The 17,009-nt window shown below is 38.8% G+C and overlaps 1 protein-coding gene across 2 annotated transcripts in view; it reads left to right on the top strand.

The window, feature by feature from the left end:
- The first annotated feature begins 104 nt into the window (after positions 1-104).
- Positions 105-17,009, top strand: part of NDUFAF1 (NADH:ubiquinone oxidoreductase complex assembly factor 1) — a 25,870-nt gene continuing 8,965 nt past the window's right edge. Inside the window, exons 1-4 of one of the 2 annotated variants that reach the window (XM_088145481.1) lie at positions 105-565; positions 7,613-8,193; positions 10,505-10,690; positions 11,754-11,828. In XM_088145481.1, coding sequence (XP_088001607.1) covers positions 7,693-8,193; positions 10,505-10,690; positions 11,754-11,828 — 762 coding nt within the window. In that variant the 5' untranslated portion in view covers positions 105-565; positions 7,613-7,692. The remainder of the gene's footprint in view (positions 566-7,612; positions 8,194-10,504; positions 10,691-11,753; positions 11,829-17,009) is intronic. The other variant, XM_025170162.2, reaches the window with a different exon arrangement.

Genomic DNA, 17,009 nt, shown 5'->3' with positions numbered 1-17,009 from the left:
AAGCGCTACTGGCCGTTAGGAATTGAGTTGGGGGCGGAGTTGGGTTAAGGGGCGTTCCCGCATCGGTTGGGGCCAGTCCCTAGTCCCAAAGGAGCCATCGCCGGAGGACGGGATGGTGATGTGATGTTTCCCTCGGAGGGATGCATGTAGCTCCCTTTTTGTGACCAGTGAGAACTTAAGACCCATTACAGACTGTAAAAGCATTACTTGTGCAGGCACGTCGTTGAAGGGGAAGGCCTGCTGGGACTTCTGAAAACCCCTTGTGTCCTGTTGCCATTTACGTGACATAAGACAGCTTTGACCAGGCTAAAAAAAATCAGTAAATGAAACGCCACTCTTTCTCCACCTTTTAAAAAGCATTAAAGCCCAAAGGCTTTCTAGCTGGAGGAGAAAATGCTTTTGTTCTGCAGTCCTGACTTCCGGGAGATAAACGGAACGGAACCTTTGTTATAGACTGTCGTTTCCTTGACGAGCGGCACTTTGTGGACTCAAACTTTGAGGAGCCCGGACGACTTTCAGCATTGAACTCACCGACGGAGAGCTCGGGCACGAAGACGAATGCAAGGTAAGCGAAGGGTAACGCAGGGGAACATACTTGCAGAATCTAATGCCAGTATTCCCGTTGGATTACTGTAGTCATCATCCCCAGTCAACATGGGTAGAATAGGTACACGTTGTCTGGGAAACACAATTACGTAGTATATCGGACGGCAATTAAGTGAAACTATAGATTGCAAGTCAGGGTTACCGCTTCTTTATAAGGAAGGGAGCAGAAAGCCAAGACGACGGAGAAGGACAGAAAGAGAAATAATCAGCGTGCGTGTGAGCAATAAAGACATAGGTGGCTCTTGTGGAAAAGCAGATAATTCTGTAAATAAGCATGGAGTTTCACTGGTGTATTTATTTGCATTTATTTGTGGGACCACCTCTCCCCAGTCACATCTACCCGTCCCTTCCAGGTCCGGTAAGAAAAGCAGGTTGCGGGTCCCGTCCACAAGGAGTGCCATCTGACGGGACCCAGGAGAACAGCCTTTTCGTCCACGGCACCCGCCCTTTAGAACATCATTTCCCCAGAGGTCAGATTGGCCCCAACCTTGTTGGCCTTCCAAAAGGGCCTGAAGACATGGCTTTGCCATCTGGATGTTAGAAGGTTGGGGCATGTAGACATTTTTATATATTAAGACATTTAGATGTTTAAACATTTATCTTTATATATTGTATAATATGAAATAAAAGCAGGCCTAGCAAAATGCCAATATTCCCTTTTCTGTATGTATGGTTAACTGTACTTTAGATTATCAAAAGCTTGCATTCTTGAGGATGAGACCTTTAACACTTTTCAAAATCTCAAGGATGTGCTAATTGCTGACATGGTTTGCCTCTTCCTGACTGGAAAGGCAGCAACTCATGTAAGCAGATAAACTGTCTTGACCTGATAGTCTCTTCTTGTTCAGATGACCCCTCACAAAGAAAGATAAGCGGTCCTGACCTTGTTTCTTAGGGATGTATGTTTACATATGGCTGTTAACACTCAAGGTGATAGAAATTAGTTTACATACAGAAAGGAAGAACCTTATTTGGCATCAGAGAAAGGGGTCCTGGGTAAGGGGAGGAGCATGGATCAAGGTAACTGGCTTTGATTGGATCAGAAAGTCATGACATCTTAACATGGGTTTGAATGTAACAGAAGGTATATAAGGTACTGTGGGGAGGGGGCCCAGCGCGGCCGCCCACCTAACTGTCTGCTGTCATTGCTTCTGCACTTGGGTGAAGAATAAATCTCCTAACTTCATGCAATTCGTCAGTGTCTTTACTCCCGGCTCAGAAACGGACTTGGTAAGATAACTTTTCCTTCCAACATGGACTGGGGATCACACAGGTGTAGAGCCTGCAAAGTGGCTATATTGCCAGAGAAACTGAGTATACTGTCCCACAGATTACAGGGCTTTAAAATGGTTTTTAATGGTTTTTGTTATGTTGTTGGTTATTCTGTTGTATTGTTTTTGTGTTTTTAACTTTGTATGCCGCTCAGAGTCATGTACAGATGGGCAGCTATATAAATTTACCCAATAAATAAATAAATGTATCTTTAAACAGACTTATATCATATACTAATTGTTTGTAGAATGTTACTGTAAAACAAACTGTGGCATCCTTGGGGTTCTCTGAGCTTGGTTCTTTTCTTGCAAATGTTTCATTACCCGGCTAGGTAACATCTTCAGAGCTTTAATTATTTGTAATCAACAAGTGTTTTGAATAAATAAGAGACAGAACATAAAATTCCCCTCCATTCCTGAGATATTATGCTACCAAAAGAAGTAAAAAGACAGGAATGAAATAGATGTTACTTAGTGTCTTAGCATCAAGACTCATGCATCATGCTGTCTTTGCCTAACAGATAATGGCTTGCTGGTTTGCAGCTATCTGGTCTTTCCTTTTTAATGATAGAGTGTTCTTTGTGAATAAGTATTGAAAAAAAATATTTCAAGCCAGGCAGGAGACATTTGTCAGGTGACAATATACTCTAGGATCACCTTCCTGGGCTTCCCACATTTGAGTCTGTGTGCCAGCCCTTTTCCAACTAAAACATTTTCTTAAAAGGTATAAGCTTTCATGAGCTATCGCTTACTTCATCAGATGCAACAGAAGGCTAGACTGATGTAAGACTTAAACTGGGATGAGATGGGGTGGAAGAATAGAAGGCAGAAGACAGGGTGGTTATGTAGATGCAAGTTATGTGTGAAACAGATTTCAGGTATCTTATCAATGACCAGTTCTAATATATTAGAAATCCATTTGTTGAGACCTTCAGAGATAGCCTGAAACTTTTTGACATATGTGAATTTATCAGTCTCTCACTCAACTGTACTGGCAGAGTTTCTTTTTTCCAAGATGGCTACTTTAAGGTCTGTTTAAGGTTAAGTGTGCTGAAAGGTTGCAATGCTCTGATATTACTTTAACCTTGTTTTGAGTCCTAATGTCAAACTTGTGTCCATAAATTCTCTTGTACAAAGTTTGGCTTGTTTGTCCTACATAGAATCCAATGTGGCATCCATGACATTGGAGGAAGAGAATGTGAAGTTGTCCAATATTGTGTGTGAAGTTCTTCAGGCCTGTGATGGTGCTGTTGGTGTAAATGTGGAGGCAAAGTAGACATCTGGGTTTGTTGCAGGATCTGGTTCCCCTGTTAGCATCATTATTGTGTTGTTTATTGTTCCTTGTGAGAATCTGCTTGATTGTTGGATGGTTGTCTGTATGGGTTGTCTATATGTAAGTATTGGCCTGCCACTCAGTGCCTGGGAAAGTGTAGTGTTATTGTCAAGCATGTGTTTCAGCTTATTAATAATGAATTTGAATGGCTTGAGCTGTAGGTGACAACTAGTAGAGTTCTTTTCTTCTGTTTTTGTGGTCTGTTTTTAATAGATCCTCCTGGAGAATTGATCTGGTGGTAAGGATTTCTCTATTGAACTCATTGGATGGTTAGTTCAGTCTCCTGAATGCCTAGTTTAATTCCATCAGTTGAGTATCTCTGTTAAGTGGGTTGAAACAAATGCAGTTGTAGTATAAAGCCTAGCTATAAATGAAATATTTGGTGGTGTGTTCTGAATGGAAGCTGGAAGCTTGTAGATATGCATGACAATCTGTAAGTTTTCTAATGTGGTATGCTTGTATCCATTGTGTAGTTTTACTGTAATAACAAGGAAGTGAACTTGTTCTGTCAACAGGCTGAGACTTAGGTTGATGATGGGGTAAAGATTTTTGAGATCATGATGGGATTTGATGAGACATTCTTTTCCATGGGTGTTCTAGTGAAGACAAACTCCTTCCATTACTTTGGATCTCATCTGCAAAGTGATGGGAGCATTAATGGAGAAATGCACACAAGGGTGAATGAGACATGACTGCGGTGGAAGGAAATAACTAGAGTGCTCTGCCAATTCACTTAAAATCAAAAGTATATAGAATGATGGTTTGCCCAGTAGCACTGTATGGCGCTGAGTCCTGGCCAACCACCAAAAGTGCTGAATGCCCTCTACATGCTATGGAGATGCGTATACTCTGTTGGTCATTAGGTGTCTCCCTTCTTGACCACATCAGCAACAATACAGTCCAGCAGCAGATGGGCGTTGCACCAATAACAGAGAAAATGCAGGAAAAACGTCTACAGTGGTATAGTCACATCCTATGAGCAGCACCCCACACCCCACACCATTGCCTGCACTACCTACCACTTTAACACCGATGGCAAACACCCAGAAGACCAAAGCAAAGGTGGCAGGACACAACTGATGCGGATATGAAAATCACCCAGTTGGACCTGGTTGCTGTGTTTGATCCTGTGAAATGGCGTTTGTTGATCTGAAAAGGTCCTGCAGGAAAAAGAGGAAGGGGGTGGGGAGTAGGAGGACTATTCTTTTCTGTGGGTCCAGATTATGAAAATATTATCAATGAATCTGAAATAAAGGGGAGATTTCGGGGGTAAGAGTTCAGAAAGCACTGTTCTTGGTCAGCCATGAAAATATTGGCATATTGTGGAGTTATGCATGTGCCCATGGCTGTATATGTTATTGCCAAAGGTGAAATAGTTACTATATGGGTGAGTCACACAGTCTGCTGCAAGGTATGCTGTACTGTCATCAGTGATGATATTCTTGATGGCTTGAAATCCCTGAAGTCTACAGTGTCTCCCCTTTAAGAGTCCCGTTCCAAGTATCCTATATTTATAGTGGATTTGTCAGTCAGCCATTCACTTTGGGAATGCTGCTCAGATTTACCACATTTAGCAGCTTGACCCTTAAGTCGGTTTCACCCACCCAGATTATCTTTGCCAAGATTTCCCGACTCATGTATTCTACACATTAGGCTCGGTCACAGATTTTCAAGCTACATTTATATATGTTCTTTGAGTAAGCTTTGTGCATCAGGTTTAAGAATCTGATTAGGTTTGTTGTTTCTTTATTTAGCTTGGTAAGTGGTTAAAAATCAAGATCTAGAGTTTGATGAGTTATTACTAAGTTAGGCATCTAAAGTTTAGTAAGTGATTACAAAGTTCTGCATCCAAATTTAAGGGAAGAAGGGGAAAAAGGGAAGCAAGATGGTGGGAGGAAGTCTCTTAAGATTTTCATAATGTATTCAGGCTGTAGACTGATGTTAAGTTCTCACCATCCATTGCAAAGTCTCTTAGAATTTCATCAGTCTCTCAGAGACCGGGTCAGGTAGAGGAGAGGTGCTGAGGAAAGTAGGAGCTAATAGGATAGGAAGTGAAGTCCATAATCATCATCATCACCACTTCCTCCTCCTCTTCTTCCTCCTCCTCCTCCTCCTCTTTTTTTTTTTTGCATCTCCCTATTAAAAATTTACATTTCCTCATACCTTGTATTAACCCTCTCATTGGTTCTGTATCCCATTTCTTCATATATGAGATCACCTTGTCCTCTTTTCCCAATTACTCTGTCTGCATAAACATGTTGTTGTTTGTAGTGAACTTATATCAGCTTTTTCTTTGATTAGCTACTGGTGGTCTACTTCAAGGCCATGTAATAATTTAACTTGAAAATCTAAAAGGATATGAAGGAGTAAGAGAAAGTAGGTTGTGGAGTCCTTGGGGTTCTCTGAGCTTGGTTCTTTTCTTGCAAACGTTTCATTATCCGGCTAGGTAACATCTTCAGTGCTAGAATGGGATGGGGTTTGCTCTCTGTTTATATACTGTGGCATGCCCTGCCAGTGTTGGTGGGGGTGGAGGTTTTGATCCACCCCCACCAACACTGGCAGGGCATGCCACAATATATAAACAGAGAGCAAACCCCATCCCATTCTAGCACTGAAGATGTTACCTAGCCGGGTAATGAAACTTTTGCAAGAAAAGAACCAAGCTCAGAGAACCCAAGGACTCCACAGAAAATAGGTTGAAATGATGGGGTCCTTTGTGCTGTTTAAAAATTATACTATGGCAAAACAGAGGTTCATGCTTAACCTATCTCTTTTGGCAAGGCAAAGCCTTTTGTCATATTACATTCTCATTAACAACAGTGGAGGAGAAATAAAAGGGAAATTAGTTACATTAGTTCTAGGGCTGCTATAAATGAAGTATGTAGATCAGGTGCATCTTAGGGGACAGAATGACTTGGGATCTGGCACATCTAACAGAATCACAGGCCAGTGACAGCTTTATATTAGCTCAGACATAATAGAGGCCACTGTATCCATTCCCTCCACCTAAACTCTGTCTTCTGTGGGTGGAGAGGCATCTATGCAACATCTTAACTCTCTCAAGCAATTCACATTAGGTCTTTGGATTGTACTGTAAACTGTATTTTACATTTTACATGTATAAACTAAGGGCTAAAATATATCAGAAAGGTGTAAAATATATTTTTAAGGTTGAGTACATCTTTAAGGAAACCTCTCCTATTGATTTTAATGCATGGACAGGTTCATATTAAGATAAGCAATTCCTAAGGTAGCCAAGAACCAAGTCACGTAAGCTGCTTTTATTGTGTACCTGTTAGTACACTGGCTGCTACATTTTTCCCGAATTGAAGTTTCTGGACATTCCTCAAGAATAGTCCCATGTAGAGTACATTGAAACAATGAAAGTGGGATGTAACCAAGCCTTGGCTGAAGCTGGTACATTAAACGTAATTTGTACTCCCTGTTAGTGTCAACATTAGGGAATGCATAAACAGCTGGGAATCAAGGAGCATTTCAGACTAAAGACCTGCTGTTTCAGGGGAAGTGCTGCTCCATCCAGAACAGATTCCTACTGACTCACAGCGCATCCATCTTGCCTCAATTGATTTTACTTTTTTCAGCCTCATTCAGCACACAACCAAATTTAGGCATTGGTCAAAGGAAGCAACTGCTACTTTGGAACTGGATGGTAAGGAATAGGACATCCAAGTGTTGTCTGCGTATTGATGGCATCTCACTCCAAAGCTCTGGGTGAGTTTTCCCAGTGATTTGAAAAGTATAGGCTTCAAGATGTAGCCCTGCAAAACGCCACTGAGCAATGAATGGGCTGATTTCCCAGCACCATCTTCTGAACAGTTTGGCAGGAAAGACTGAAATTATTATTTTTTAAAAATGTGCAATGTCCCACCCTCCCAATTTATCACAAAAGATTATTATGGTTTATGCTGTTGAAAGGCACCAAGACCTTTGAGGGAACTGAAGCAACTGTATTCCCTCCCTCCAATTTTTGGTGAAGGCTATCCAGCAATGTAACTTGGCCCAATATCCTGGCTAAAAGTTAAAATAAGTTTAAATAATTAGTATTCTCCAGACTGTTCATGTTGCTGGGTTTATGTGTACGTGTGCAGTTCTCTTAAAACACAAATGGGATATCATCCTTTCATTACATATTTATTTTCTTTTATTTCCATAGCAGTAAAGGTATCACAACTGAACAGGCTAGGTTTATTGGTATTTATTTTTTGTTTTAATAATATTGTGTATATAGTATGGTATCTGTTTTGTTTATGCAGCTCTTATGTTACTGATAGTGTTGCTTATGATAATACATTTAATAAGGTATAAACATCTTGGTATATTTGGGAAAGTAAATTAAACTAAAAACTTTGTCTTAAAAATATTTCTATTTGTATTATAACAGGTAGAGGTAAACAGCATTAATCAGAAATAGACACCAGTATTTTTGTTTGGATAAGGGAAGCTGCTCATCAATATTCATTTATGGCTTCATCTTTCATGATGCTGGATTCTCTCTTTTTGCTAAACAAATACCGCTGGCAAAGTAGCTTGTATAGGACTCTTGCGGATGGTTACCATTCAAGGTGGTACAGTAGCTATCAGAAACCAGGAACATCTATTGGCAAAATTTCACCATGGAAAAACGTTGATGTCAATTTTAAGAAAGGAGTGGAAGAAATCAAAACACAGTGTGGACTCTTAAAGAAAGAGATAGTTGATTTTTTGAAAGACATCAACCAAAATCAACTAGAAGATTATATGTTGAATCAGACGAAAGTGTTGTGGGAATTTCGTAATGAACAAGATTTAAATAAATGGGTGCTCAGTTCTGATGCAGAGATTGGAGGGAAAAGTGAAATCTATATAAAACTACATAAGAATAAACAGTCTGCTATCCTGTATGGGAACCTCAATACTACTGTACCTCGTGATGGAGTGACAAAATATAGTGGATATTGTGCCATGGTATCAAAACCAGAAGTGGTGAGTACAATCATATTCACATTTTAAAGAGTGGTTTATTCTTTAAGCCAAGACTGAAATCTCTTCCAAAAAATACTATTCCCATGTTAATACTGTTTTTCAAAGCGGAGAATAATAGTAATGCTGCATTCTTAAATTGGGCTGTATCCCACCACAGTTAGCTCTTACCCCTGTTGGAGTGGCTTTCAACAGCATAGTAGTCAAGAGGTAATCTGTTTCAGATCAACTACATGTACCTCTGGCCTGCAGGGCTGAGAAATTATCAAAATGAGATTTGGGGCATTATAGGATTGCAGGGGAGAAGAGAGGATGGGAAAGTCCTATAGGATAAATAAAAATATGCTTATACACAAAAGGATTTTAACCACTTACTTGGAATTAAAGTAAACATCTATAGATTCTGGTATTAAGGACCAGGAATAAGTTAACCTTGCCATAAATGATTACATGTTTGGTTTGCTTAGCTCAGTGGTTCTTAAACTCTCTGACCCAGTTACCCCTTTTCCTGGCCTTGAATAATATCATTATGCCCCCCCCCAAAAAAAAACCCAGACTTTGTTGTTTTATACAAACTTGTAAACTGGATCCCTGACTCACAAAGAAGCAATTACAGATTGCTCCATTACCCCCAGGATATGCCCAAATTACTCCATTGTTTAAGATCAAGTACCATCTTAAGAACCACTGGCTTAGCTGGAGAAAATGTGCCACATTCCCTGTTTAAGTATCCTTGTGTATACTAAGACAGTGAGATGCCTCTGTGAAATAATGCTTAAAATAAAACTTCACCAGCTATAAATGCTGTACAGACTTTTTGTTAGGTCTATATTATATCAGACTAAGACTCTCATAATGGCTAAATCATAGTCTGATTAAATTAGATTTTATTAATTTTGATCAACGGCCATCTTAAAAGTAATAGTTGCATTTGTTTTAAAGTAGTTTGCTTAGTTTTGGCTTTGCGTGAGTTATGAACCCAATCAAGCAGCTTGTAAACCATGCTGTATGGTTTTTAGTATTTTGTAAGAACCTAGCCAATTCATTTAAGAAGATATAATTGAACAAATGATGTGATTTTAAATAAAGTGTCACTCAGCCATTATCTTAAGAATTTAAATCCCAGGCAGAGAGATAACTGTCAAAGTGCAAGATTTAAAAAATGTTGCTTATAATTTTCCCCAAGTTACAGATTTCTTAAAAGAATTGCCAAACATGTTCCTTTTGTAATATGGAATGAGACTTGCTGTCCAATCTTGTCAATGGTTGCTCAGAAATAAAACCCCTGCATTTAATGGAGCCTAGTCTTAAGTAAGTTACAGCTGGTCCCAGTATGTAGTTGACTTGAATGATCTTGAAAAACTAAACAGGAGTAGTAAACAACAAGAGACTGCCAAGAATCCCAAGATCTTGGCCTAAATGGGAAAAAATCACAAAGATGCCCACGTAGTCACCAGGATTCAGGTTTGTCGAGGGAGATTTTGCCTTTATTTTTAATCTTAAGGAATGGTTCATTGAATGGCATACAGTACATATGTATGAATTACTTTGTTCCTTTTCATTAAAACAAGTGATTTTTAAAAGTTTGTTTTTTTCCAAACTGATAGAATCTATCATGATGTTAAAACTCACTTTCTTCCTAGCCGTTTTATCTATCTTTCAATTCTGTTTGGGGAGGGGTATGGATTATTTTATATTTGCTTCTTCATTGATAGTGGTTAATAAGCAAATCGATGAGGCTTGTAAAATTAGGCTGTCAGTTACCATCTGTTGTGAAGCAGTGATACAGTGTAACATGTCAAACCTTGCTATAGATATTGTTTGGGGAACAAATGTCTAGAATTTTCCTGTCTGCTGCTCTAATGTTACATTCTGTTACCCTCAAGTGTCACCTTCAAGCACAGGCACATTAGTCTAACTGTGTGTGGAAACTGACATTGTAACCACAATTTTACTAGCCCAGAAACTTTGATCGTTTTAGATATCCTGTCCAGGAATAATTGAAAAACCTTTTTTCAACTAGAGTGGGACAGATACAAATTGTGTCAGTGCAGTATTTTTTTGGTTGTGTTCAGTTGCTGATTAGGTCCTAAAATTCTGATGAGATATAGAGTATGAATATTTATGAGACAGTCCAGTTGTCATGACAATTAATTATGTGAAAAAGATAGAATAGATTAATAGAACAAGAAAAATATCTCAGTGGTAAACAGAATAATGTTAATAAGGCCTCATATCAAGGGAGAGGGGAAGGGGAATTTCCCAAATGTAATAATTGGTGAAATAGTAAGAGTAATATTATATATTTTGGTAGATTGCTTTTCATCGTACAAAATTATACGATTGGTCAAATTTTAATAGTCTATACCTGCGTGTTCGTGGTGATGGTAGACCATGGATGATAAACATCAGTCCAAACAAATACGACTCTACCCGGATGAAGGATGTTTACAACTACTTCATATTCCCCCGAGGGGGGCCATATTGGGAGGAAATCCAGGTAACAATGACTTTTTTTGATACCATTATAGATAGTATGTGATTCTGATATTTAAAAAATAGGCAAACTAAGAATCTTTGATTTGCCAGTTATATTTTGAGAAAGCAGTAAGAAAAACTGCTAAAATAATTGACATTGCTTAAGTGAAATCAATATATTTTATATAGAAACAGTTTGTTCAGAAGTACGTTTTTGAAACATGAAAAAAAAAAAGGGTTATCTTCTAATGTGATTTTTTTCCTCTAGCTTGGATTTTTTTAAGAGTTTGAGAATGGCAAATTGCCACCCACCCATGATAGGTAACAGTTCCTTCTAGGCTGATAGTTCTGCTATTCCAGTTGCTGTAATACTTTTGGCTTGGAAATATTTTGCTTTCTTAAGAAAACTATTCTAGCATACAATTGCCTACACAACTCTAGTCAATTGAGACAATTTACTAGTCAAAAAGCAGTGAAAATGGCTGTATATAAGAAGGTGAGAATTGGTTATGTCAGAAGAAACATAAAAAATGGGTTGACTGTTGTAGAGATGGGTTACTTAAGAAGTGTGTGTGGTAAAACGAGAGTCAAGAATGAAAGAATGTCAAATGAATGTATGTTGAATAGAAATATGAGTGATCATAACAAAAGATGTATGTTGATGTGGTTTGATCAAAAAACAAAACAAATGTATGAAGGAAAAATGAATGTGTTGAAAGGAAGAGGAAGACCAGAAAAATTCTGGTTTTTAGAACTGATGAAATCCTGAAAAGGAGCTGCGAAGATGAATCTCTGTACTGATAGAGTGGAAGCAAGATGGTTTGTAAGGATAGAAATGTCTGGAGAGGTATAATGAATGATGTAAACCAGATTTAGTTAGATTTCATTTTCTCATTGTTTATCTTGCAAGTAACAATTTCATTAATAAGAATAGAAAAAATAAAGTTATATGGCTTGTTAATCTGAATATGGAAATTAATGTTTGTAAGTTCTACAAACAAAATGAAAATGATGAACAGTGTGAAAATATTGGCAAATACCTAAATACATTTGTTTTTAACTAATCTGTAAATTCTTAACAACAGGTTCCATTTTCTAAGTTCTTTTTTTCAAGCCAAGGGAGAATCCAGGATGGCCAATATGAAATCTGGCCAGACAGGGTAAGTGTTTTTAAAACCAGCTATTTCAAGGTGCAAATCTAAGCTTTATGATCAAAATCCAAAATTATTTCATTCACTGAATTTGATTTATATCCTACCTTTTTGCTCTGTAGGTGTCAAAGTAGCTAACAAAACTTTAAAATAAAAAAAGTTTTAAAAACTAATTAAAAATAATGTATATGAATGATTAAACCCACTATATCAATTGTAAGAGGTTAGCCACTTGGGGAAGAAATGTTTCTATAGATTTCCTAAATAATTCCAAGAGGGTGCATTCCACAACATAGGAACACAGGAAAAGGCCCTCTTCCACATGCCAGAATACTGACTCCCTGACATTGAGAATATATTCAAGAAGGCCTCCCCTATTGTTCTTAATAATGTGACAAGTACATAATAAGAGAGGCAGTCCCTTAGATAGTCTGGCCCTAAGCTGCTTAGAGCTTTAAAGGTCAATATCCACAGCATAAATTTTGCCTTGTAAGCAATTCACAACCAGTTCAGGCATCAAATGATTCTGTGTGAAAGTGAAAATGACTTCACTAAATCGCATACCAGTGATAATCTACTACTGACTGCTGCCCTGAGATGAAGATCTGTCTTATTCTTTGCATGAATCGAATTGCAAAGTATGATTTTAAATTTGGAGGGGAGTTACTTTATAAATCTCAGCATTTAGAATCAAGTGCAAAATAGTTGCTCAAGAAAACAGACATGGAATATCTCCAAGTTTTATGCTCATTTTTTCAGTACAGATAGTCCTTAATGACTACTCATTCAGTGACTGTTCGAAGTTACAACAGCACTAAACAAGTGGTGGTTATGACCGATCCTCAAAGTTCTGGCCATCCCAGCAGCCCTGTGTTCATGTGATCATGATCTGGGTGCTTGGCAACCGGCTTGCACTTACAACAGTTGCAGTATCCTGCGGTCATGTGATAGTGATTTGCAACCTTCTCTGCCAGCTTCCCACAACAGAGAAGCTGGCAGGGAAGGTTGCAAGTTGCTCAGGTAAGGCTCCCCCACCCGTGCACCCTCCCTGAGCCTGGCTGCACTCGCGCTGTGCCTCCCTGGCCACTCCTGCACCTTCCCTAGCCACTCGCGCACTCTCACGCATTCTCCCCCACCTGGCATCAGCCACTTATTTGCCTGCCAGCCTCTTCTGAGCCATCTGAGGCTTGCAACTTCTTGCTGGCTTCCCCACTGACTTTCATTGTTGGAAGCTGGCAGGAAGTTGTGAGGAGGTACTCTCTTAATGACCTACAATCTTTGCTTAACGACAGCAATGGAGACTGCAAGGATTGCTGTTGCTAAGCGATATCATGTGACATTGCACTTTACGACTGCATCACTTAGCAACGGAAGTTCCAGTCCCAATTGCCATTGTAACTCAAAGACTACCTGTACCAGAATTTGTTCTTTTGAGAGCACAGCTATCTTACATGCTACAGGTAGTCCTTGCTTAAAAACCATTCATTCAGTGCCAATTTGAAGTTATAATGGTGCTGAACAAATGGTCATTACGACCCATCCTGGAAATCACAGCCATTGCAGCAGTCCCACGGTCACGTGATCAAAATTCGGATACTTCGCAGTCCTCCCATGCTTATGACCACAGGGTGTGCTTCAACTTCCCACACCTGCCTATCTCCCCCCATGTCTGCCCTTTTGGCCACCCTGCCCTCTGCCACTCTGCAGCCCTGCCACCCCTAGCTGACCTTTGCCATCTTCCTCCCACTGCTGATGAAGCATGCCTGGCCTGGCCCTTCACAAGGTAGGAAGGCATTGTGTGGCCAGCAGCTGCCTTGCAAAGGGCCAGGCTGGGTGCACCTCATCAGCTGGAGGAGGAAGAAGACAGTGAAAGTCAGCGGAGGGCAGTGAAGAGCAGGGCAGCCAAAAGGGCAGAGATGAGGGGGGAGATAGGCAGGTGGAGGGAGTTGAAGTGGAGGTGAGTGTGACAGGGTAGGAGAAGTGTGAGCTCCTGGCCTAATGACCACAACTGGGACTACCGAAACTGCCATCACTAAGCAATGTGTGCACGTGATATTTCACCTAACAATCACTTCATTTAGTGATGGAAATTCTGGTCCCAATTAGAGTGGTTAAGCAAGGATTGTCTGTAGTTTGTTAGCAGGAGTAATAAAAAATATAGTTGTAATTTTTGGGATGTTTCCACTTCATTGTCTTCAACCTTTCAGTTTCAATGAGAAATATAATCATAAACTTTTGGTGAAATTTCCTTGAAATCCTTTATTGTTATATCTATTGAATGTGAATCACTGACGTATGAATAAGTAAGTTTGTTTGTTTGCTTGTTTGTTTGTTTGTTTGTTTACTCCCCTGCCCATCTCCCCCAATGGGGGACTCTGGGCACTCACACAAAACATTAAAACCATAATTAATGTCCTTTATGAATCTATTGATGTCCAGCAAAGTAATCTTCTTATGAAGGAATGCTGCTATAGCTTAAGCCTTTTTTTATCAATGGAGAATCTTAATTTTGATATCCAAGTAATTAGGGTAAAGAACTAAAAATATAGCATATAAAGAATAAATAAAGTGTACTCATGTTGTAGAATGATTGAAAGCAATTTGTTTACTCTGATTGGAAGGGGCCATTTAGGTCAAGTTCAGTTCAATGCAGAATCCAAATTAAAGCATCTCAGAGAGATGGCTATCTAGCCTCTGCCTGAATGCATGTAATGAAGGAAAGCCCAACAACTCTCTCTCTCATTGATTCCCCTGTCAAACTGCTTTTACTGTTAGGAAGTATTTTCTTAACATTCATTCAGAATCTGCCTTCCTATAACTTAAATCCATTATTTCATGTCCTGCACTCTGGTACAAGAGGAATCAAGCCTTGTACTTCTTTTAGGAATTGAAGAGTGCTATTATATCCCCCCATTCAGTCAGACTTTTTTTAAAGTAATCATACTCAGCTCCTTCAATCTCTCTTCACAGAAGTTTCTTTCTAGCGTCCTATCATCCTTGTTGCCCTTATTGTGATGTCAAGAACTGGACACAGTACTTAAGGTGGGGTCTGATCAAAGCAGAAAAAGGTGGAACACTTTCCATAGTTTGGAAATGTTATTTCTGTTGAAGCAGCCTAACGCTGCATTTAATTTTTTATGGTGGTATCACTGTGCTGGCTGTTCAAGTTTGCCAACAACTACTATTCCATGAAGAAACTGAGCTTTAGCTATTAGCACTATTTTTTTGCAAGTATTGTCACCATGCCAGCTGTATCTCCAGTCCAGTACTCATGCATCTGGTTTTTATTTCCTAAGTGAAGAACTTTGCATTTGTCATTGTTACATTTACTTTCAGCCCATTTCTCTAACTTATCACATTATTTTCAATTGTATTTCCATCTTGAATATTGGCTACCTCACCCAATGTTTGGTTGTCAGGAAATGTAATAAGTATTCCCTCCTCATTAAGAAAAACACTAAAGAGTAAATTACCCAGGAATAATCCGTGTGGCACCCCATTTGATACCTCTCTCCAGTTTGATGAGGAACCAGTATCTGAGCAGACTTTTCAAACTAACTGTGCATTTGATTAATTATAACATTCAGCCCACACTTAACTAGATTGTTAATCAACATGTCATGAGGAATTTTATCAGATATTTTGCTGAAGCCAAGATATATTATGTCCACAGCATTCCCAATTTATTAAGAAAGTTTCCCAATCAAAGAATGAGATAAAGTTAGGCCGGGATGGTTCTTGACAAATTCATCTAACATTTGGTAAGTACCAAGGTGCTTACAGATTAAACTTCTTATCATCTCTGAAATATTCCCAAGTATGTCAGATTGTCTGATCTGTAGTTTGCTAGATCTTCTCTTTTCCTATTTTTGATGTGAGGGACATTTTCACTCGTCATCTGGCACTTTACTAGTTCTCCAAAATTATTGAATATAATATATATCAAGCATAATATATATCAGACTATCAGCTAGTTCCTTCAGTACCCTAATATGAAATTAATCTGATCCTGGATATTGAAACACATTTAAAATAAAAAGATATTCCCTGACCATGTTTCTGACAATCTCAGTCTTCGATCTGACTGTTCATACCTGGTACAATATAGTTACAGAAAATTGAATCAAATCCTTCATTGTGTGCCATGTTTTCCTCCTTGATTCCCTGCTCCAATCACTGTTACCTTTCCATGTGACTAGGACAACTAGAACATTAAAAGCAATTATGATGGTTGGATTCTTGGTGTGCTCTGAACTTGGTGGTTTTCCTGCAGATGTTTCATTATTATGCTAGGTAACATCAGTGCAGTGCAGTGTAGTGCAGGAAAACATGCTCAGCAAACATCAGGAATCCAACAGTTCAACCCTGAAGTACATACTCTCTACTTAAACAATTATGATAGATCTTCTAGTGCAATGAATAAAATGTAATTTATCGTTTAAAGGCAACAAGGCTTGGAAGCATGTATCATATCACGATCCATCTGAGTCAGTTTGGTTTAAAGGTTAAGGTGTTGGACTAGCAGTGGAAAACATGAGTTCTAGTCCTGCGTTAGGTACAAAATCCAGCTGGGTGACCTTGAGCCAGTCGTTCTCTCTCAACCCTAGGAAGAAGGCAGTAGCAAACTTCCAAAAACACTGCCTACATAAGTACAGGGATTTTCCTATGTAATTACTAGAAGCCAAGTTTGACTACAAAAAGTTCTTTCCAATCATGTATAAAATAAAAAAGAACAGCAAAATGTTAATGCATAATCTATTTAGTGGTAAGTCTAACCTGAATTCAGTGGGATTTACTCTCAGGTAAGTGTGTACTGGATTGCAGCCCACATTTGGGTGGGCTTTCTCTCAGAGACACTGCTCTATTTTTAAACTGTTATGTATCTTAAATCCATTTCCACATATTTTAAGACTTTTTTAATAATTAAAGCAATATACATGTTTAAAATTTGACCCATCTTTATTAAAAGGTTTGTCTGAGGTTTCTTTTAGCAGGTAGTGTAAAAAGGGAGAAATTTTAAATACCTTCTTTGAGCTTGCATCAAACCACATCTTACAAATGCATTAATGTATAATACCAAGCTGTTATCTGGGAATTGAACAAAGACTAAGGCTTGGATCCAGGGATATATTGAATGAGTAGAAATGCCTTGCTGCATACAAAAGACAGCCTTGCTGAATTCTTTTGATT

The sequence above is a fragment of the Python bivittatus genome, unplaced genomic scaffold (genome assembly GCF_059951505.1).
Source record: "Python bivittatus isolate LINGU-HERP-01145 unplaced genomic scaffold, Pbiv_v1 ctg000480_np1212, whole genome shotgun sequence".
Taxonomy (NCBI): Eukaryota; Metazoa; Chordata; class Lepidosauria; order Squamata; family Pythonidae; genus Python; species Python bivittatus.
The sequence above is the reverse complement of the archived record's forward strand: the minus strand, read 5'-3'. Positions and strand labels throughout refer to the sequence as shown.